Genomic DNA, 24085 nt, shown 5'->3' with positions numbered 1-24085 from the left:
GGGAGTGGGGGTGGGTGTTAATTAATCACAACCGGAACATAGTTGATAAGTCAACTATAAGTCACTTATAAGTGGCCTAATGCACTCAATTTTGTTTCTAAAGGGGTTTATCTAATGAATTTAATATTAAACACACAGCGCATATTTTCCTCGCTTGAATATAGTGATAAGTTAATCATAACAGTGGTCCCAAACCTCCGGGCCGTGGGCCGATACATTGCTGTGAAGGATGCAGCGGTACAGCGGTGGCCAGAACGCACCCAGGACATCTTTAAGAAAAAAGCTGAAATAAACAAGCTAATTGATTGGGTGCTGCCCGGCGCGTAAATGTCGGCCCAGATCAGAGGCGATGCAAATTGGCAATCACCTCTGATCTGAGCCGACATTTACGTGCCGGGCAGCACCTAATCAATTAGCTTGTTTATTTTGACCTTTTTCTTAAAGATGTGCTGAGTGTGTTCTGGCCACCGCTGTACCGCTGTATTCTTCGCAGCCCCGAGTTTGGGGACAACTGAATTACAAGTCACTTTTAAGTCAATAGCATCATAACATTTTAAGTAATGTTTGGATATTAAACACACAGCGCATATTTTCCTTGTATGAACATATAAAATCATTGCAACACACCAATATCGCTGAATCAGTGGGAGCCCTGGGCTTGTTTCCCTGCAACAAGATGGTCCCATCGAGAGGTGATGATGGGAGACAGTGATAGTCGAAGGGGGTTCCTTATGTCCAGCCTATTCAGCAATTTAGTTTTCATTGCATTCATTGCAGAAAACTCTGCTTTGCAGCGATATGATGTTGGAAATGGAAGCAACGTTTTCAGTGCTTTTGTGGCTATCTCAGGATATTCAGCCTTGACTTTGATCCTGAATGCCGGCAGAGATGTTATGTCAAACATGCTTTTCAGCCCGCCGTCATTTGCAGTCCACCCATTTTTAGGAGTGAGCGCTATTCTAATACATTTTAATCTTGGTCAATATTCTTGATCACTCAACCATATCTTGATACTGAAAAAACATAGTGGAAATTAGAGGCAATCAGTAGGTTTTTTTTGTTGTTGAGAGGGTTAATAAATCAGCCATGGTGGAATGGTGGAGCAGATTTAATGGGCTGAATGGCCTAATTCTGCTTGTATGTCTTAGGTCTTATTGTGCTGGCTCTAGTTCTCACATATTTAGACCAACAGCTGTCAAGCTAATCACTAAGACTATTCCACAGAGGAACAAAAATTCCAATATGGAAAATATGTCAAATTAAAGGGCAGCAGCTTTTCCTCTGGGGCAGGGGGGAATTACCTAGGCTACAGCATGTTTCCGCTGTAGACCTCCGTCAACTCAGTTTCATCCTTTTGATCTGCTGGTCTCTTTTCTCTTTGGATGGCCTTTTTATACTGGCAAATTGCAATTATGTCCTTCTGACATCTTTCATTGCTTCACTGAAGTGATCTTTTGTATGATTTGACAATGTGCTCTTTGTCTATTTTGTAGTTTGAATTTCCTCTCTGTGATTAAACTAGCTTGCTTATTGTGATCCTTTTCTCCACCAATTAATTTGTTTTCGGTTCTAATGAAAGTTATGTTCAACATGTTAAGCTATCCTTTCTCTTCACTAACACCAGTAGATTTCTCAAACTTGCTTCGATTTCCAAGATTTAATGCTACTTTTGTTTTGGTCTGGTGGTGCTTTCTATGAGGAGGTCTCATCAGTCATAGGGTTCGGCTGGAAATATTAGTTGAACTTAGCATCAAATTTTGCAGCAGGGTCTTTAACTGTACGTTTATATAATTCATGTTTATCATGTGAATATGGTAGGAACAATTTTTCTTGTCTTTGGAACCGTGTAATATTATCAGGGCAACACAGAGTAAAATGATGCAAAGGCCATTTTTATTGGCATTAGCATCAACTTTGTCCTACAAGTTGAATAAATACTTATGAATACTTCCCAATGTATGCATTATTTATTTCAACACAGATGGAGGCATTTAGCCTTTTGGAACCATGCTATCTCCCAGCAGAGCAATCCCATCAATCCCAATCCCTTTTTGCTTAAATCCCTGTACCACTGCAATCTATGACCTCACACCCATGCCAAAAACTTCTTTTTGATTCATTTTACCACTCATCTGCATTAACAGACAACTTCCAGTAGCCAATTAACTACCAGCACACCTTTGGTTAATTATAGACAAGTGGACATTAAAGAGGAAAGCAAACAGATCTAATTGTTACTAATTAAACCTTTACCCACTTTCATTGTGCCTAATTCTCCAGTCCAAAGATGTGACTTGAATGAACATGGTAAATGGTTTGTTTAGCCATTCATGATCAAATCTGGCTGGATCACGTGAAGCCCCATTAAAACCTACCCAAGGATTGGTTCCTGGGATGGCAGATTTGTTGTAGCAACAGTGACTAAGCAAACCAGTCCTATTTGCTGGGACCATCCAAGAAGGCAGAAAAATAACCCCAGGCATCTCTTCTACATTGCAAGCTATCATCTTCTGCTTTTCTCCCTGAGGAGCTCACAAAACCTGAGATCATACAGGGTGCTATCTCTGCTGTTTGTCTCCTTTTCTCTGCAGTTTTGGATCTGACATCTAAGGTATCCACCATGCTCCAATCCCAAAATTTCCCCCCTTCACTCCCTCTTACTCTTTGTGAAGCCTATTATCTAATGCATTTCAAAAGAGATCATTTTTCTTGGAACTCTCTTCCACAGAGAGCAGTAGAAACAGTCTGAATAATTGTTAAGGGCAAAGTAGATAGGTATTTGATAAGCAAGGGTGTATAAGGCAATGGTCATTGGTAATTGGTTTAACATTGTCATATGTACAAAAATGTTGCTGATCTTTCATCAAAGAAGTTGGAGATAAAGCAAGTTTTCTATGCAGAGAAAAGAGAAGAGGGAAATAACAAAAAGAAACCCCATTATATTGAAGAAGGCAAGAGAGAATATATGAGAAGGCAACAGAGGATGGTGATGTTGGGGCAGGGGAAGCACAGAGAAAATCATACTATACTACACTTAAACAAAAACAAAATATATTGTTTAGATAAGTTACTCTTTGCCTAGGCACAATGAAAGAAAGTTAGAAGTTTTATTGGAGGAGTTGGCAGATAGTGAATGCCATTTTGGTGACTTAATACTTCATTTTCTAATAAAAATCATGGTTGTCTATTTGTTCTTTGGATGGTTACACTTATTTGTAAAAAAAAAGGATCATTTGTAATAATATTACTCAAGGGTGATAAAACAAAACTGAAAAATATTAAAGAATATTATTCATTTTGTCTCCATTAAGCTTTTAATAAAAGGAGGTATTGCCAGTTCTAATAAATAATACTAATAACGGTAAATTTTCTTTCAGTGGTGGCAGAATCATATTCTTTCATTTGTATGTTTACAGAATTAGGAGCTCTTGGGATGCTTTGGGCATTTTGTGAAGGACAGAGGACTGTTTTCTTACCAATTGCTGTCTCATTCCTCACAATTTCTGTCTAATTACCAGGTAGATCATTCCTTGTATACATAGAGAGAAGGTACAAAAGGAATAAAGAACAACACAACACAGAATAGAGCGTTACATTTCTAGAGAATGTGCAACACAAACATACAAAGAGGGTGCAAGGGTCATGACGAGGTATACTGAAAACTTAAGAGTTTGTCTCTTTTGCACTATATATTTTTATTGTAACTTTTTTATGCCTTTTACAGCTGCCACAAAATAAATTTCATGACATACAGTATGTCAGTAACAATAAACTTAATCCTGATTCTGAATCTAAAGCACACGAGGTCTGATTGAGAGTCTTGTGACAGCAGGATAGAAATGTCCTCGAGTTTGGTGGTACATGTCCCAAGCTTTAGTACAGGTTGTAGTGGGTAGATGGGAATGTGGAGTTGAACTTAGAATCAGATCAACTATGATCTTATTAAATGGCAGAACAGATCTGAGGGACCAAATGGCCTAGTCCGGTTCCTAAATCATACATACTTTTTGCTAGGGGCTAAGTGATACACAGACATCCCATCTCTCCCGGAAATTCCGGGAGTCTCCCGCATATGAATAGTGGCTCCCTGATGCCTGCAAATTATGTACAGTATCACGGAAATCAATTTTTTTGAGAGCGAGCGAGTGAGAGCGCGAGAGAACAAGAGAGACAGCAAGCGAGAGCGCGAGCGAGAGAGAGAGAGAGAGCGCGCCATGGCAGAGTGTTCCAAAAAAAATATAAAACGTACGTCACCCCAGACTACACTAAAGTGTACCCCTGCCTAATAGGGGTCAAAAATAATGACAGTGTTGCTCGCTCCACTGTTTGCAACAGTGACTTTTCTATTGCCCATGGTGGGTTAAGGCTGTAAAAGACATGTTGAGGTGAGTGTAACAGGTGTCATTCGTTTATTAGCACAGTTAACATTATTTAAACTAGTTGGCTAGCTGCTAAGGAGCTACTCTATTGCAGACATCCCACCTGTCCCAGAAGTCTCCCACAAATTGATGGTGCTACCTCCCTGAAATGAGATTTTGCAGGGTGGGATGTCTGGATACAATAGAAACTGACCCCATCTTCAAGCTCACCTGGACTTTGGGAGTCCATATGCATGATCAGAAACTGCATTTTTTGTTTTTTCCAAATTTAAAAAAATAACATAAATAGTTACAAGTGTGTGTGTTACACATATTTGCCTGGGGACCAGAGCTGTATTTGTTGCCTTACTCATCAGAATGCTGTAGAGTCTGATACAGATGTAGCAGTCCTCAATAGCAAAGACATAGACAAGGTTGGATTGTTACATTTGTTAGATCGAGCATTACCAATAGAAATTATCTGCAAATCAGTTTACAGTAGATGCCACAATTCCATCATTGCCCCTTCTGCTGGTCCCTTGAAGGAGACCAAGTTCAGACAGAATACTGCTGCTGCTAACTAAGACGTGTTAACATTTTATTCGTTCTTTAGACAAACAGTTTAATAGAAGATGCCTAAGTGTTATCATCATTTTTTACTATTTTGTTTTCTTCAATCTAAACTTCGAAGCTCAAATTATGAAATTGCTTCTAATATCCATGTTAAACCACCAAACAAGCACACTGGGTAAAAGCAGAGCACCATTGGCTGTGGAAATAAAATTCATTTTGAGCTAAAAGTGAGTTGGAAATGAGCTTACTGCACTCACTTAAGGGCAGGCTGGCAAAACTGGAATTCATTCTAAACCTGTGGACAAACTCGTTGAAAATCAGCAGGTCAGTCAGTGCACAGTCTCAATACATTCAATATTTAAAATGCCATAAATTAAAGCAGAACCCTTGATGCTAAACGATTAAGAATTTTACCTGTTTTCCTGGCACTCCTTTAATGCCAAATCCCGGTGGGCCAGCTGAACCTGGATTTCCCTGGTCACCCTAGCAAAATAAAATGAGCATTTACTGTTCAGTAATCATGAAAGATCAAATGATAAAACAAAGTAAATTGAAGGTAAATTGCACTGTCCTTTAACAGCAGTATTGACAACAATTTGTAATGCATGGCCTAACCATTTGTAGTGATGAAAGTCAATGGGATATTATATATACTGTGATCATTTTATGTCTAAAGTGGAAATTTAAATGTTCAATCATATCAGTTTTGTATAAGATAATTACAAATGTTACATGTGAAGGGATCACAAATATAATTACCAAACCAGCATACTTTCTGGAACATAACATTAAAGCTTATTTAACCGACTCAGCAGCAATTAATTCATCAATACTATTGAAAGAGTTAGTTAAAATTCACCATTTCTGTTTTCTCTTTTACTTGTTTTATTATTAATCAACAAACAACAAAAATATAACTACAGACTCAGATACTTACATAGAATGTGTACAATATTTTAAATCTTATAGATTTCCGTTCCTTAAGGTTGGCATAGCTGAGGGGAATAATAGGGATAAGCTCCCAATAGCGTGCATCTCAAATAGTCTCTGACAACCAAGTCCAACTCCTGGCCTTCACATGTGGCTTAGCTACTAAGCCCAGCAGGAATGTTTCTACTGACAGGAAAAGGGGCAAAGGTGGGTTACTTGCACCTTAAAGCCAGTTTCTTTGGGCAGATGGGTCTTATCAGCCATGGTTGGCAGCTCATCTAGGAGAAGAAAGACTCTGATCTCAAATCTCTGCTGCCTTGCAGCTACACCCACTCATGGGGGATGATTCACGAGTAAACCCTGAAGAGAGGTCCAGAGCTGGAGTCCCTACGTTGAGTTCAGTGCTGACTGGCAACTCCGGCAATGCTGCTGGTGCCGAACTGTATCGGTCTCTGCCATTCCTTTGAATTCATCAGCTGCGTGGAGAAGGGAAGCCTAATGCATAGGCTGCAGCTTACTCTCCATATCGTACTGCGCTGGCTTGCATAGAGCTGGGATGCAACATTCATGGTCAACCCCGATCTACGGAGGGCCTACTATAGCAATATTTCATAAGTATTTTATAAGGAAAATTAAAATGTTAACCACATGTATATACAATTCACATGAATCATATTACTTCAAAAAACGTTCAAAGCATTTCTACTTGCTGCCATCAATTAAGATCAACAATTCTTTTACTTGAATAAAAGTCTATGAATTATTTTGAAATAAATTGCTCTATCTGGGGATCAATCTAGAAAATATAATTGAATCACAATAAAAATGAAGAATATTTTTCCTGCCAAATACAACAAGGGCCACCACACTACATTCTGATCATCAGTACCACAATGAATACTCCCAAGCTACTTAAGACAAGGCCTGGATGTGGTTAAAAACTCTGTCTGTAATGTGCTACTTCTATATATAGTATCCTCAAAAGAGCTTTCTTTATTAGTAGCCTGCCAGGCCTAAAAGTTACAGTTCAAAGGAGACTCAGGGTCTTACAGATGCTATAATCTGGAGCAGAAAAAAACAAACAGCTGGAGGAATTTGGTGGGTTAAGCAGCATCTGTGGAGACAAAGGAATGTTTCAGGTCGAGTGCCAGCACAGGGAATTGGAATTCACACCTCTTAGTGCATTAAGAGTAATACAAACAGTGTTAGCTCCCAGTCAGGAGACACCCAAAACAAAGAAACTGGGAAAAATGTGCAAAAAAAATACACAATCTGGCTTCTGCCTCCCCCCTCCCTTTCTAGTGCTTATGCAAGGTCTCAGCCTGAAAAACATCGACTGTTTATTCCCCTCCATGGATGCTGCTGTGGCAAGGTTGAAATCTGTTCAATTTAGTTACAATTGTTCAAATAGTATTTAAGAAGAGGTAAAATATATTCAATGTGAATATCATCTCATATTGAAAAAAGAGGAATATCTTAAAAACATGCAAATGTATTCAGTTGAGAACTCTGAGAATCTGTGTGTAAGGTGTTCATTTATAGCATTGAGCACTGAATCTGCCATTGACTTGCACTCAATCTTCAGCACACGATTGATTGCTGATGCCTGCCTGAACAGGGGGAAGGGCAGCACACGTTATACTCATTCACCATAAAGTGACCGATGCAACAACATTACAGAGTTTAAGTTTCATTTGTCTCCCCTTCTCAGCGTTGCTACACTGCCTGCAGCATTTTGCGTATGTTGCTCAAGATTTCAGCAACTGCAGAATCTCTTCTGTTAACAAAAAAAATAGAGGTGGTTTTCACCAGTATTTGTGTGATAAAACTTTATCTGTACAGTTGTATGCAGAACATATAACGTTGTGTAGAGGCAGAGCCAGTACACAAAATGAGACTTGCGCATTCTCAACGAGCAATTTAAAATGAGTCGGAGCAGATGCAGGATATTCTGGTGGGGGGGGGGGGTGAGGAACAGCCAGAGGTCGCAATGCATATTGGCACCAATGACATAGGCGGGGAAGGGGAAGAGGTCCTACGCGGTGAGTATATCAAGTCAGCAAAGGGGCTGAAGAGGAAGACCTCCAGATCGCTCCCAGTGCCACGGGCTAGTGCGGGTAGGAGTGGGCTGACAGCACGGATGATTGAGTGGCAGTGGAGACGGCGCAGGGGACAGGGTTTCCAGTTCTTAGATCATTGGAACCTTTTCTGGGAAGGCATGATCTGTACAGGAGGGATGGGTTGCACCTGAACTGGAAGAGAACCAAGATCCAGGCCAGGAGGTTTGCTGATGCTACTCGGGAGAGTTTAAACTTGTTTTGCAGAGAACTGGGAACCGGAGCACCATGTCGGGAAGGGAAGGATTGGACCAGGAGGTAGGTGTCAGGGAAAATATTGAAAGCAAAATTGAAATAGAAACATAGAAAATAGGTGCAGGAGTAGGCCATTCGGCCCTTCGAGCCTGCACCGCCATTTATTATGATCATGGCCGATCATCCAACTCAGAACCCCACCCCAGCCTTCCCTCCATACCCCCTGGCCCCCGTAGCCACAAGGGCCATATCTAACTCCCTCTTAAATATAGCCAATGAACTGGCCTCAACAGTTTCCTGTGGCAGAGAATTCCACAGATTCACCACTCTCTGTGTGAAGAAGTTTTTCCTAATCTCGGTCCTAAAAGGCTACCCCTCTATCCTCAAACTGTGGCCCCTCGTTCTGGACTTCCCCAACATCGGGAACAATCTTCCTGCATCTAGCCTGTCCAATCCCTTTAGGATCTTATACGTTTCAATCAGATCCCCCCTCAATCTTCTAAATTCCAACGAGTACAAGCCCAGTTCATCCAGTCTTTCTTCATATGAAAGTCCTGCCATCCCAGGAATCAATCTGGTGAACCTTCTTTGTACTCCCTCCATGGCAAAGATGTCTTTCCTCAGATTAGGGGACCAAAACTGCACACAATACTCCAGGTGTGGTCTCACCAAGGCCTTGTACAACTGCAGTAGTACCTCCCTGCTCCTGTACTCGAATCCTCTCGCTATAAATGCCAGCATACCATTCGCCTTTTTCACCGCCTGCTGTACTTGCATGCCCACTTTCAATGACTGGTGTATAATGACACCCAGGTCTCGTTGCACCTCCCCTTTTCCTAATCGGCCACCATTCAGATAATAATCTGTTTTCCTATTTTTGCCACCAAAGTGGATAACTTCACATTTATCCACATTAAATTGCATCTGCCATGAATTTGCCCACACACCCAACCTATCCAAGTCACCCTGCATCCTCTTAGCATCCTCCTCACTGCTAACACTGCCACCCAGCTTCGTGTCATCCGCAAACTTGGAGATGCTGCATTTAATTCCCTCATCCAAGTCATTAATATATATTGTAAACAACTGGGGTCCCAGCACTGAGCCTTGCGGTACCCCACTAGTCACCGCCTGCCATTCTGAAAATAACAGGTATGATGAATCAAATAGTTTAAAGTGTACATATTTTGATGCTAGGAATACTATGGGTAAGGGTGATGAACTTAGAGCATTGATCAGTACATGAAACTACAATGCCATGGCCATTGCTAAAACTTGATTGAGAGAGGAGCAGGAATGGGTGATTAATGTACAAGGAATAGGAAGGGTGAAACCACACTGATGGTATTGTGCTACAGACACCCTAATAGCAACAGGGACATTGAGGAACAGATATGTAATCAGATTAAGGAAACGTGTAACAATATTAGGGTTGTTGTCATGGGGGATTTCAACTTCCCAAATATAAACTGAGAACTTCTTAGTACTGGAGGTTTAGATGTGGCTGATTTTTTTAAGTGTATCCCGGAAGGTTTCTTAAAATCATCATGTGGATGGTCCAATGAGAGGAGGGGCCGTACTGGACCTGGTGTTGGGTAATGAGCCTGGCCAGGTGACTGACCATTCAGTGGGTGAGCACTTAGGGAACGGTGACAACTTCTTAACACTCAGGATAGCTATAGACAAGGATAGATATGGTCCTTGTGGGAGAGTTTTAAGTTGGAGTAGGGCAAATTACGAGGGCATTAGTTAGGGTCTAAGAAGCATTAATTGGGAATACCTTTTCTCTGGTAATTCCACATCAGACATGTGGAGGGTGTTTAAAGATTAATTGCACAGAGCACAGGAAAAGTATGTCCCTGTTAGAAGGAAGGACAGGGATGGGAAGATGAAATCTTGGATGTCAAGAGAGGTGATGAATTTAGTCAGGAGGTCAGTGTGGAATGTACATTAGGGCATTTAGATGTCAAGGAAGAGGAAATATTGGGCCTCCTAATAAGTATTAAGGTGGATTAAGACCCAGCACCTGATGGGATTTACCCCAGGTTAATGAAAGAGGCAAGAGACGAGATTGCTGGGCCCTTGACCAGTATCTTTGTGTTCTTTCCAGCCACAGGCGAGGTCCCGGAGGACAGGCGATTGGCTAATGTTGTACCTCTATTTAAGAGGAGAACAAAGGAAAATCCTGGGAACTATAGACTGGTGAGTCTCACGTCAGTTGCAGCGAAATTGCTGGGGAAAAGTCTTAGGGATAGATATGTGAGCATTTGGAAACCCATGGCCTGATTCGGGAGAGCCAGCATAGCTTTGTGTGTGGCAAGTCATGCCTTACCAACTTGATTGAGTTTTTTGGCAAGGTGACGAGAGAGATTGATGGGGGCAGGGCAGTCAATGTTGTCTACATGGATTTTAGTAAGGCGTTTGACAAAGTCCCTCATGGGAGACTGATCCAGAAGATTAAAATGTATGGGATCTGCGGCGAGTTGGCTGTTTGCGTAGAAGACAGAGGTTGGTGGTGGAAGGGACTTATTTGAGCTGGAAGTTTGTAATTAGTGGAGTCCCACAGGGATCTGTGCTGGGACGTCTGCTGTGTTGATGTATATAAAAGACCTGGATGAGAATGTAGAGAGGTGGGTTCGTATATTTGCAGATGATACTAAGATTGGTAGAGTCGTAGGTAGCGTAGAAGACTGGCAAAGAATACAGCACGATATAGATCAGTTACAAATATGGGCTCAGAAATGGCGGATGGAGTTTACCCCAGAGAAGTGTGAGGTGTTGCACCTCAGTAGGGCAAATGCAAGGAGATAGCACACTTGTAAGGGCAAAGTCCTGAAGAGTGTTGCTGAGCGGAGAGAACTTGGGAGCCAAGTTCATAGCGCCTTGAAATTGGCTACACAGGTTGAGAAGGTGGTTAAGAAGGCTTATGGAATGCTTGCGTTGATTAGTCGAGGCATTGAGTTCAAAAGTCAGGAGGTTATGTTGCAACTTACAGAACTTTGGTTCGGCCACATCTGCAGTATTGCATACAGTTCTGGTCACCCTATTAAATGAAGGACGTTGAGGCTTCGGAGAGGTAGCAGAAGAGGTTTACCAGGATGCTGCCTGGTTTAGAGGGCATGTGCTATCACGAGAGGCTTGATAAACTTGATTGTTTTCTCTGAAGTGTCGGAGGCTGAGGGGAGATCTGATAGAGGTTTACAAGATTATGAGAGGCGTAGATAGTGTGGACAGAGAGTATCTATTTCCCAGGGTTGAAATGTCTAATACCAGAGGGCATGCATTGAAGGTGAGAGGGGGTAGGTTGAAGGGGGATGTGAGGGGTAAGTTTTTTTACTTGGAGGCTGGTGGATGCCTGGAATGCACTACCTGGTTCGGTGGTAGAGGCAAATACATTGGAGGCTTTTAAGAGACGTTTGGATAGGCACATGGGTGTAAGGAATTTGGAGGGATAGGGACATTGTGTAGGAAGGAGGGATTAGTGTTTGGGTGTTTTTGATTTGCTTTCTCGCTGGTTCAGCACAACATTGTGAGCCAAAGGGCCTGTTCCTGTGCTCTATTCTTCTATGTTCAATGAGTCAGCAGCTACTGTGAGATAAACATCAATTAGGGACTCTTTAATTCCTGCAGATTAGCTGCTTGTTGATTTTTGTTTCTGTGACTGCCAACCCAAATTTGTAGATTGCACTCACTAACATTTAAATACGAGCAAATCTACAGGTGCTGGAAATCTGAAGCAACACACACAAAATGCTGGGGGAGCTCCGCAGGGCAGGCAGCATCTATGGAAATGAATAAACAGTCAACCCTTTGGGCTGAGACCATTCTTCAGGACTGAGAAGGAAGGGGGAAGATGCCAGAATAAAAAAGTTAGGGGAGGGGAAGGAGGCTAGCTGGAAGGTGATAGGTGAAGCCAGGTTAGGGAAAAGCTAAAGGCCAAAAAGGAAGGAATCTGATAGGAGTGGAGACTGCACCATAGGAGAAAGCAAAGGGGGTGGGGGGGAGAGGTTATCAGGGGGAAGTAACAGGCAGTTGAGCAGAGGTACAATTTAGAGTGGGGAATTGGGGGGGGGGAGAATTTGTTTACTGGAAAGAGAAGTTGATATTTGCGCCATTAGCTTGGAGACCACTCAGACGGAATATAAGGTGTTGCTCCTCCACCCTGTGGGTGGCCTCAACTTGACGCAAGGGGACGCTATGGACTTGGCACATCGGAATGAGAATGGGATTTGGAATTAAAATGTTTGGCAACTGGGAAATCTTGCTTCTGGCGGATGGTGCGTCACAATATTTGCAACTGCAGAAATGACGACTTCATTTGTGACTGACACTGGGCAAATAATAGTCTCACTCAGTTAAATCACATCTGGAAGAGCCCAGACAAGTTTCCCAACTTGCACCTTAAAAATCTGCACTCATTCCAAATCAGATGGCACTTTCATGAAATATATCTTACCTGGCAGGATGAATGCCGAAACTCACTTTATTCAGAGACTTTGACCACTGAGAAAACTATCTCTATTCTCTTTGGGTTCAAATCAAACTAAAGTATCAAAGGTGAGATGGCAGTGGATGTTTGATGCATATCAGTTCGTTAAGTGTGAATTTACAGAAAAGAGGTAACTAGAAATCTTTAACAAAAAAGAAAGGTTTAGATTGACATAAAGGATAAAAACAGAGAAAACACATCCATTTCAAAGGCAGAGGAAAGGACAATTGACCAGTGAGACTGTAGCAAGTGAGTTGGTTATTTAATTATTATCCAGGGAAGAGGTGGGGCTCACTGTTTTAAATTTTCAGTTGTAGGTCACCAGATTTTTCAGGCCTTGGGAAAGCCTGAGGTGAGAGGTGGTGGGGGGCGGAGTTTCATGTACCACTGCACTGTCAATCAGGAAGAGGAAGATTCTTTCACAGTAATAGGCCACCAATAAACCACCAGTCAACCTCCACTAGAGGTTCTCTGATCACTGTCAGATCACACAGCTACTTTCAAACCATCATCATCAGCACCATTTGCCCAAGCATCTGTGCTAACCCATCACCATAATACTCACACTGCAGTCAATATACCCAACCGCTTCTCACTCCACAACCTGAATCTCCAGGCTGAAAGTTTTCAGCTTTTCTCATCTGCTCTTGAACCTTTCAACCCTGTAGCTCTGCCCACGAAGTCTCTGTCCTGTCAGTCAGGTTTGCATGTGTACTGGAGAATCACTTAAAGCTTCCCTTCAGTGCGACTCTAGGATACCCGTTCTTTTGTGTTTCCTACAAAGCTAAAATCCAAAGCTAGCTAAACTGAATACTTCACTTCATTGGATGTTATTTCAAATCATAATTTAGGATTCCATGTTGAAATAGAGTGAATGACAACAATAGACAATAGGTGCAGGAGTAGGCCATTCGGCCCTTTGAGCCAGCACCGCCATTCACTATGATCATGGCTGATCATCCACTATCAGTATCCAGTTCCTGCCTTATCCCCATAACCTTTGATTCCGCTATCTTTAAGAGCTCCATCCATCTCTTTTTTGAAAGCATCCAGAGACTTGGCCTCCACAGCCTTCTGGGGCAGAGTATTCCATATATCCACCACTCTCTGGGTGAAAGAGTTTTTCCTCAACTCCATTCCAAATGGCCTACCCCTAATTCTTAAACTGTGGCCTCTGGTTCTGGACTGACCCATCAGCGGGAACATGCTTCCTGCCTGCAGTGTGTCCAATCCCTTAATAATCTTATATGTTTCAATAAGATCCCCTCTCAGCCTTCTAAATTCCAGAGTATACAAGCCCAGTCGCTCCAATCTTTCGACATATGACAGTCCCGCCATCCCGGGAATTAACCTTGTGAACCTACACTGCTCTCCTTCAATAACAAGAATGTCCTTCCTCAAATTTGGAGACCAAAATTGCACACAGTATCCAGGTGTGGTCTCACCAGGGCCCTGTACAACTGCAGAAGGACCTCTTTGCTCTTATACTCAATTCCCCTTGTTATGAAGGCCAGCACGCCATTAGCTTTCTTCACTGCCTGCTGTACTTGCATGCTTGCTTTCAGTGACTGATGTACAAGAACACCTAGATCTCATTATGCTTCCTCTTTTCCTAACTTGACACCATTTAGATAATAATCTGCCTTCCTGTTCTTACCACCAAAGTGGATAACCTCACATTTATCCACATTAAACTGCATCTGCCATGCATCTGCCCACTCACCCAGCCTGTCCAAGTCACCCTGTATTCTCATAACATCCTCCTCATATTTCACACTGCCACCCAGCTTTGTGTCATTGGCAAATTTGCTAATGTTACTTTTAATTCCCTCATCTAAATCATTAATATATATTGTAAACAGCTGCGGTCCCAGCACTGAACCCTGCAGAACCCCATTTGTCACCGCCTGCCATTCCGAAAGGGACCCGTTAATCACTATTCTTTGTTTTCTGTCAGCCAGCCAATTTTCAGTCCATGTCAGTATTCTGCCCCCAATACCATGTGCCCTAATTTTGCCCACTAATCTCCTATGTGGGACTTTATCAAAGGCTTTCTGAAAGTTCAGGTACATTACATCCACTGGCTCTTCCTTGTCCATTTTCATAGTTACATCCTCAAAAAATTCTAGAAGATTAGTCAAGCTTGATTTCCCCTTCGTAAATCCATGCTGACTCGGACCAATCCTGTTACTACTATCCAGATGTGTCGTAATTTCATCTTTTATAATTGACTCCAGCATCTTTCCCACCACCGACATCAGACTAACCGGTCTATAATTCCCTATTTTCTCTCTTCCTCCCTTCTTGAAGAGAGGGACATCGTTAGCCACCCTCCAATCCACAGGAACTGATCCTGAATCTATAGCACATTGAAAAATGATTACCAATGCATTCACGATTTCTAAAGCCACCTCCTTAAGTACCCTGGGATGCAGGCCATCAGGTCCCCGGGACTTATCAGCCTTCAGACCTAACAGCCTATCCAACACCATTTCCTGCCTAATATAAATTTCCTTCAATTCATCCATTACCCTAAGTCCTTTGGCCACTATTACATCTGGGAGATTGTTTGTGTCTTCCCTAGTGAAGACAGATCCAAAGTACCTGTTCAACTCGTCTGCCATTTCCTTGTTCCCCATAATAAATTCACCTGCTTCTGTCTTCAAGGGCCCAATTTTGGTCTTAACTATTTTTTTCCTTTTCACATACCTAAAGAAGCTTTTACTATTCTCCTTTATATTCTTGGCTAGTTTACCTTTGTACCTCATTTTTTCTCCGTGTATTGCCTTTTTAGTTACCTTCTGTTGCTCTTTAAAAGTTTCCCAATCCTCCGGCTTCCCACTCGTCTTTGCTATGTTACACTTCTCTTTTATTTTTATACTGTCCATTACTTCCCTTAGGATCTTTCTTCCTCTTTGGACAAACTGATCCTGCACCTTCCGCATTATTCCCAGAAACACTTACTATTGTTGTTCCACTGTCATCCCTGCTAGGGTATTGTTCCCATTGAACTTTGGCCAGCTCCTCCCTCATAGCACCCTAGTTCCCTTTGTTCAACTGTGATACTGACACTTCCAAGTTTCCCTTCTCCCTCTCAAATTATAGATTAAAATTTATCATATTATGGTCAATCACTACCTCCTAATGGCTCCTTTACCTCGAGGTCCCTGATCAAATCCGGTTCATTGCACAACACTAAATCTAGAATTGCGTTCTCTCTGGTAGGCTCCAGTACAAGCTGTTCTAAGAATCCATCTCGGAGGGACTCCACAAACTCCCTTTCTTGGGGTCCAGTACCAACCTGATTCCTCCAGTCTACCTGCATATTAAAGTCCCCCATAACAACTGTAGCATTACCTTTGCGATGTGCCAATTTTAACTCTTGATTCAACTTACACCCTACATCCAGACTACTGTTTGGGGGCCTGTAGATAACTCCCATTCGGGTCTTTCTACCCTTAGAATTTCTCAGTTCTATCCATACTGACTCTACATCTCCTGATTCTACGTCCCCCCTCGCAAGGGACTGAATATCATTCCTCACCAACAGAGCCACCCCACCCCCTCTGCCCATCAGTCTGTCCTTTCGATAGGACGTATACCCTTGAGTATTCATTTGCCAGGCCCTGTCCACTTGAAGCCATGTCTCTGTTATTCCCACAACACCATACTTACCAATTTCCAACTGTGTCTCAAGCTCATCCACTTTATTTCTTATACTCCGTGCATTCATATACAGTACTTTTAATTCATTACTCCCCTCACCTCCCATATCAACTCCTATTTCACTTGGCCATACTGTACGATCCCTTCTTGAGCTTTCTGCTCTGTTGATTCTGCTGTCTTTCTTAACTTTTCTTATTCTCACTTTCCCTTTATCTCCATCCTTATGTTTCCAGTTCGTCCCCTCCCCCCCACTATTTAGTTTAAACACACCCGTGTTGCAGAGGCAAACCTGCCTGACAGAATGCTGGTGCCCCGCTTACTAAGGTGCAACCCGTCCCTTTTGTACAATTCATCCTGACCCCGAAACATACCCCAGTGGTCCAAGAATGTAAATCCTTGCTTCCTGCACCAGTTCCTCAGCCACACATTCAGATCCATTATCTCCCTGTTCTTGACCACTCCAGCACGGAGAACTGGAAGCAAACCAGAGATAACCACCCTGGAAGTCCTGCTTTTCAGCCTTCTTCCGAGTTCTCTGAAGTCGTGCTGTAGAATGTCTTTCCTCTTCTTCCCCACGTCATTTGTGCCGACATGCACCACCACTTCCGGATGTTCTCCTTCACCCTTGAGGATTCCTTGCAATCGGTCCGTGACACCCTGGATCCCGGCACCAGGGAGGCAACACACTAGCCTTAAATCTTGCCTGTTGCCACAGAAACCCCTTTCTGTACCTCTCAGTATGGAGTCCCCTACTACCACGGTTCTGCCTGACGTCTGTCTCCTCGGGTTTGCCTCAGCGCCAATTGTTGACTCGCAGACCCATCCGCCTCTCAGACTGGCACTGTCTTCTGTCCCAACAGCTTCCAAGAGGGAGAACCTGTTTACGAGAGGTATATCCTCCGGGGTCTCCGGTACTTCAAGCATCCTTTCTTTGCTCATCATCGTCCTGCTTCTCTCTTCCTGTATCCTGGGTGTAATGACCTCACTGTAGGTCCTGTCCAGAAAACTCTCATTCTCCTGGATTAACCTAATGTCATCCAGTTGCCTCTCCACTGCTGCAACACAGTCCTTCAGAAGCTGAAACTGGACACATTTTCCGACAACGAGACAGATAAAACACCACACATAAAAATTTTTTTCTACTGGCACATTGTGACACAAATCCAGGTTGAGCAAACATTCTGTTGCTAAATCAACAACTGTTGGACAGGAAAATCAGGCTTGGAAGATGAAGCAAAGCATTTGAAGTTCCATCACTAACGGAATGTTTTAAATCATATACCTACGGGTGTGGTCATAATGTCTGCTGCTACCTGCATGCAGTTTTAGTTCATATTGCTTAGGAATTTGTTCATAACTACATGTTCATAAACATTATGAAGATACAGAATGAAAACTTTGAAAGCTAACAATAACAGTGGAGAAACTTAATGGGCCATTGATAGCTGGAGGAAAGCCTGGTTTACTCTTTAGTCTGGTGCTAAACTCTAATATCATGGGTGTTTAGGTAAAGGGCTGCCAGCTCTGTACAGAACATGCTAATGGTATGAATTACTGCTGCCTTGAAAAGGAGGGAGAACAAAGAAAAAGAGAAGTGGTATAAATATTCATAGTACCTTTGCTCCTTTCGATCCCAAATCACCAGGAATTCCAGGAGTTCCTGCTGCACCTGGCACACCAGGATCTCCCTGAAAAAAATTATCAGTGGCATCATTTGAAATAGAGTCAAGGTCCTATTTATTTTCAATGATTTATCAAATTACAATCAGAACAGACAATAGCCTGAAAATTGTACATCTATCTCCATTTTAAACATTTCAGTTAACTTATCAAGAATCACTGCTTCATGAAGTTAACATTCCAGGTTGTATGAATAGGTGTTTTCAGAATTTGCCCTTAAACAGTCTTGGTTTAATTTTAAGATATTACTTCCTGTACTAGGCTCCTTCTCTGTGATTTTCCTTCTAGCCTGTTAAATATTTTAAGAAAATCATGCTATGACCTTCAATGCATAAAAGAGAATACTAAACTGGTTCATACAGTTCATCTATACAGGCTTCAGAATGTAACAGAAAGCTGGCTTCCAACGATCTTTCAGGATTCATGGAACACGTGAGCAAAGGCATTTGAAAAAGTTTAACAGATACTTTGGCCTAATACCAGTGCCCCTTTAGATGGAGTTATCTGAAGATACCCTGAATTTCCACTTGGAGCAAATGGACACCAGAGTAGCATAGCAGTTACCATGACACCACTACAGCTCAGGGCATCGCGGAGTTCGAAGTTCAATTCCAGCACCATTCTGTGAGGAGTCTCTGTTCTTCCTCCCTGTGGAATGTGTGGGTTTTCCACAGTGCTCCAGTTTCCTGCGACAGTCCAAAGACATACTGGCTAGGTTAATTGGTCATTGTAAATTGTCCCGTGATTAGGTTGGGGTTAATCGGGGTTGTGGGGTTGCTGGGGGGCTTGGCTAAAAGGGCTGGAAGGGCAGACTCCGCCCTGTATTGCTAAATAAAATAAATAAATTCACCACAATAATCATCCATTGGAGACATCAGTCAGGAGAACACCACCAGTCCAATTTGAGGCATCAGCAACGGAAAGGGTAAGTGGCTGCAAGTTCCTGGCTGTCAGCATTTCCAAAGGATCTGCCCTGGGCCGAGCCCAATTGATGAAATCATTAAAAATCTTTAATACTTTGTTAGGAGTTTGAGTAGATTTGGTATGTCACCAAAGACTTTTGCAGATTTCTGTGGATGCACAGTGCAGACCATTCTGACTGGTTGCATCAAAACTTGGTATACAGGTTCCAATGCACAAGATCACAAGAGGCTGCAGATGCCTATATGCACTTAGGCAGCTCCATCACCACCCTCTCCAACATCAAGGACATCTTCAAGAAGGTGGCATCCATCACTCATGAGCCTCAACATCTGGAACATGCACTCTTCTGGGTACTGTCATCGGGGTGGGGGGGAACAAATATGAGCCTGAAGACCCTCACTCATTGATTCAGTGACAGTTTTTTAACCTTATACCATCAGATTTGTCAATGGTCCATGAATACATAGAACACAGAACAGTACAGCACAGGAAGAAGCTATTCAGCCCACAATGTTGTATCCAACCAGCTAAAAAGCAAATCAAAAACACACAAACACTAATCCCAACTACCAACACCATGTCCCTATCCCACCATTTCTTTACATCCATGTGCCTATCCAAATATCTATTAAAAGCATCCAACGTATTTGCCTCTAGCACCATACCAGGCAGCACATTCCTGGCATCCACCACTCTGAGTAAAAAACTTGCCCCTCTCACCTTCAATACATGCCCTCTGGTATTATCCTGGGAAAAAGATACTCCCCGTCTACTCTATCTATGCCTTTCATAAACTTACAAACCTCTATCAGATTTCCCCTCTGCCTCCGCCGCTCCACAGAAAATAACCCAAGTTGATCCAGCTTCTCATCAGCATGTGCCCTCTAAACCAGGCAGCATCCTGATAAACCTCTTCTACACCCTCTCTAGAGCCTCAACATCCTTCCCATAAGGGGAGGGGGGTGACCAGAACTGTATGTAATACTCCAGTTGTGGCCTCACCAGAGTTCTATAAAGTTGCAACATAAGCTCTTGACTTTTGGACTCAGTGTCTTGACTAATAAAAGCAAGCATTCCATAGGCCGCCTTAACCATCCTATCGACCTGCGTGGCCACTTTCAAAGACCAATGAACTTAGGACCCCAAGATCTCTCTGCTAAGCAACACTGTTAAAGATCTTGCCCTTAACAGTGTACTGTCTCCTTACATTTGCCGCACCAAGGTGCAACCCCTCACATTTGTCTGGGTTAAACTCTATCTGCCATTTCTCCGCCCCCATGTCTGCAATTGATCTATATAGTTTTGTATTCTTGCCAGTCTTCTACACTGTCTACAACTCCACCAATCTTGGCATCATTTGCAAATTTACAAATCCATCCATCTACATTTTTATCCACGTCTTTTATATACATCACAAACAGCAGACGTCCCAGCACAGATCCCTGTATAACACCATTAATTTCAGACCTCTAGCTCGAATAAGTACCTTCAACCACTATGTGCAAACCAGTTCTGAATCCAAACAGCAATTCACGGAGTCTTGATCGCCTGGATTAGCCTTCCATGAGGAAATTTGTCAAACACCTTACTAAAATCCACTGACTTACCTTCATCACTCTCTCTCACCTTGTCAAAAATCTCAATCAGGCTGGTAAAGTACGTCCTGCTACACACAAAGCCAGGCTGGCTCTTCTTAATTAGGCCATGGGCTTCCAAATCCTCATATATATCCTATCCCTGGAATTTTCTCCAGCAAATTTCCATACAACTGATGTGAGACTCACCAGTCTATAGTTCCCAGGATCTTCTCTTGTTAAATACAGCTACAAAATTAGCCACTTGCCAGTCCTCCAGGACCTTGCCTGTGGCTAGAGAGGACACGAAGATACCAGTCAAAGGCCCAGAAATCTCATCTTTTGCCTCCTTCAATATCCTGGGCTGAATCCCATCAGTTCCTGGGAACTTATCCACCTTAATACTCATTCAGAAGTCTTAACACTTCCTCCTCCTTGACCTCTAAACACCCTAATATATTTCTACACTCAGTTCCAATCTCCTGGTCCTCCGTATCTTTTTCCTTGGTAAATACTGAAGCAAAGTACTCATTACATACCTCATACACGTTCTCCACTTCCAAGCAAATGTTCCCCCCTTTATCCTGGAGTGGTCCCACCCTCTCCCTAGCTATCCTCTTGCTCTGATGTATGCATAGAGTGCCTTGGGATTCAGCTCTATCCTACTTGCCAAGGATGCTTCATGGCCCTTCCTGGTTTTCCTAAATCCCTTTTTTAGTTCTTTTCTGGCTCCTTTATGCTCTTCACGTGCGTTGTTTGATCCTAACTTCCGAAGCTATACATACTTTTCCTTTTTCTCCTTGACTAAATTCATCACCTCTCTTGACATCCAAGGTTCTCTTATCATTCCATGCCCATCCTCCCTTCTAACAGGAACATACCATTCCTGTACTCTCTGCAGATGATCGCTAAGTGGACACACCTTGGGAACACCTTTTCTTTGGTGGACTTACCAGAGAAAAGGAGTTCCCAATTAACTCTTCTTAGTTTCTGCCTAATGCTCTCATCATTTGTCCTACTCCAATTTAAAATTCTCCCAAAGGACCTTATTTATCTTAATTTATAACTATCCTGAAAGTCAGTGTTCTCCCACTGAAAGGTCAGTCACCTGGCCAGGCTCATTACCCAACACCATTTTCAGTACGACTACCTTTTCATTTTGTTATATTGAAATACTTACTTATTTTATAGTTTACAGTAATTTTATGTCTTTGCACAGAACAAATTTCACAACATACAAGTCAATGGTAATAAATATGATTCTGATTTATAAATGCAACAACAATAATTGGATATCTCATAATATTTCTCCATGAAGTACACACATTTTGAGATAATTTTTTTTGTTGCTAAATATATTAAGAACTGTAATTGGTGATGTAAAAGTCATAAACAGGTTAAAACATACTCACTTTAGGACCTGGAGGTCCTCTTTCTCCCAATCCTCTTTGACCCTTCTCTCCAGGGAATCCTCGTTCTCCCTGTTATGTAGTATATTAGTTATTTGATATATTTAATATTATTTAACTTGTATAATGATTACCAAATTGCAATGAAATACTTTTTAAACATTTCATTCACTTTAATACAAATGTCAGAAATTAATGGAGAACAACACTATTTGAAAAACAGCTTTTCTTGGTTCCTGAGATCCAAGTATTGAAATAATTGATCAGAGCAGTACAGAGGTGTTGTATTTCACCAAGTTAGCAGTGCAGTCGAAGGTCCACTGTCCGGGTCTTTGGATTGGGCAGTGGGCTTTGTTGCTAATTTTGCACTGTTAACAGTTACTTTTAATGAATTAGACTCAATATTATGGAATATCAGAAGGACTTCAACTCATTTATATTGTTAGAAAAACATAGCTTATTTCAACAAAAGCGGAATATAAAATTCAAAAGTTAATGAAGAATCCATGTAAAACATTATTTCAATCTCAATAAAACTATTTGAAGCGCAACACATCTCACTAAAATAAGGATATAGAAGCTTCAGAAAGGGTACAGCACCATTTTGCTAGCCTGCTACCTAATGTAAGGAAGGTGGTGGTGGTATCCGTTAGTGTTGCGAGACCATGGATCAGCGCCTTGCAAGGTTCTATGGAAGACCGGCAGTTGCCCATGCAGCAAGTCTTCCCTCTCCACGACACCAATGTTGTCCAATGGTAGGGCAAGAGCTGATACAGCTTGGCACCAGTGTCGTCGCAAGAGTTGCCAGAACGAGGTTGAAGGCAACGTCGGACTCCAGCTCCGGATTTGTCCTCAGGGTTTACTCCCGAAGCCTTTACCATGAGTGGGTATGGCCGCAAGGCAGTGGAGGTTTGAAATCAGAGTTTTCCCTCTCTCTTAGATGGACTGCCTTCCCAGGCTGTCGAGCTCCATCTACCCGAAGCACTGGTTTTAAGGCGCCAGGACCCGCCTTCACCCCTTCTCCTGTCAGTAGAACAGTTCCGCCGGGCTTAGAGGCTAAGCTACACAAGAAGGCCAGGAGATAGACTTGGTTGTCCGAGGCTATTTGAGGCACATGCCGTGAGGAGCACTTTTAGGTAGTGGGAGCTTGTCCCCACTTCCACTCCTCAGCTTGACAACCTAAGGAAGGTAGTTTAGGACAAATACAACATCATAGAGTCTGGTATCTGAGTTTAACCAAAAGGGACCAATGATGAAAGATCTGATGTAATTGACTTACAACAGAGGACAAGGGGCATAAATAGGGGAAATGAACTCAGTCTCTTTCCCAGAGTTAGGGAATCAAGAATAGAAGGCACAGGCTTAAGGTGAAGGGAAGAGATTTAATAGAAACTTGAAGATTAATTTCTTTTTACACAAAGGGTGGGTGTATATGGAATGAGCTATCGGAGGAAATAGTTGAGGGACATACAGTAAGAACTTTTAAAAGGCAATTGTAAAGGTACATGGATTGGAATGTTATGGGCCAAACATTGGCAACTGGGACTAGCCAGGTCAGGATGGACCAATTGGCCCGTTTCTGTGTTGTATATCTCTTTATGGCTCTGCGATAAGCTAAACTTATTGGCAAGAACAATTGTCACATTTCTAAGTCAGTCCTTGAAGGTGGCACCAGAGGTTTTTGTAGACCCTGGCAACAACTTCTAGCCGTACAGAAAACAGCTTATTCTTCCTTTCCTATGTCTTTCTTTTCTCATCAAGATGGCTGGGATTCTGTCAGAGTCCATGATCCATAGTGATAGCTCAAACTGCAGTTCTCTGTAAGTTCACCGGCCTGGCATTTTGATATCTCCAGGATGGGTCTGGAAGTCTGGGTGCAATGGGTCTGGAAGGCTGGGTGTAGCCCCATAGATGACCCTGTTCTTCACCAATTTCACCAACTGAAGCAATGAGACAGCAGCTGTCAGAAGAAGGCCCCTGTACTCATGCGATTATCCCTCCCTCTCTCCCTTTCTTGTCGGTCCCCAAGAATGGGGGGGGCGGGGTGGACTTGGAGAAGCAAAGTGGAAGGCTGTAACATTGGAACAGCAAGCTGCTGGTCTCCTGCTCTCGTTGTTGCAGGAGTGATCTTTCTCTCCCTCACTTGTGAGAGAGAACCTATCTGAGATAG

At 42.5% G+C, this 24085-nt stretch overlaps 1 protein-coding gene across 1 annotated transcript in view; it reads right to left on the bottom strand.

Moving 5' to 3' along the window:
• The window catches only part of LOC134343748 (collagen alpha-1(XXVIII) chain-like), an 83610-nt gene extending 63399 nt beyond the window's left edge, over positions 1 to 20211 (bottom strand). Inside the window, exons 1-3 of the mRNA XM_063042490.1 lie at positions 20140 to 20211; positions 17945 to 18016; positions 5346 to 5414 (exon numbers count right to left, since the gene is read on the bottom strand). Coding sequence (XP_062898560.1) covers positions 5346 to 5414; positions 17945 to 18016; positions 20140 to 20211 — 213 coding nt within the window. The remainder of the gene's footprint in view (positions 1 to 5345; positions 5415 to 17944; positions 18017 to 20139) is intronic.
• Positions 20212 to 24085: the final 3874 nt, after the last annotated feature.

The sequence above is a fragment of the Mobula hypostoma genome, chromosome 3 (assembly GCF_963921235.1).
Source record: "Mobula hypostoma chromosome 3, sMobHyp1.1, whole genome shotgun sequence".
Lineage (NCBI taxonomy): Eukaryota > Metazoa > Chordata > Chondrichthyes > Myliobatiformes > Myliobatidae > Mobula > Mobula hypostoma.
Note: the sequence above shows the minus strand (reverse complement) of the source record. Positions and strands in the feature narration are given on the sequence as shown.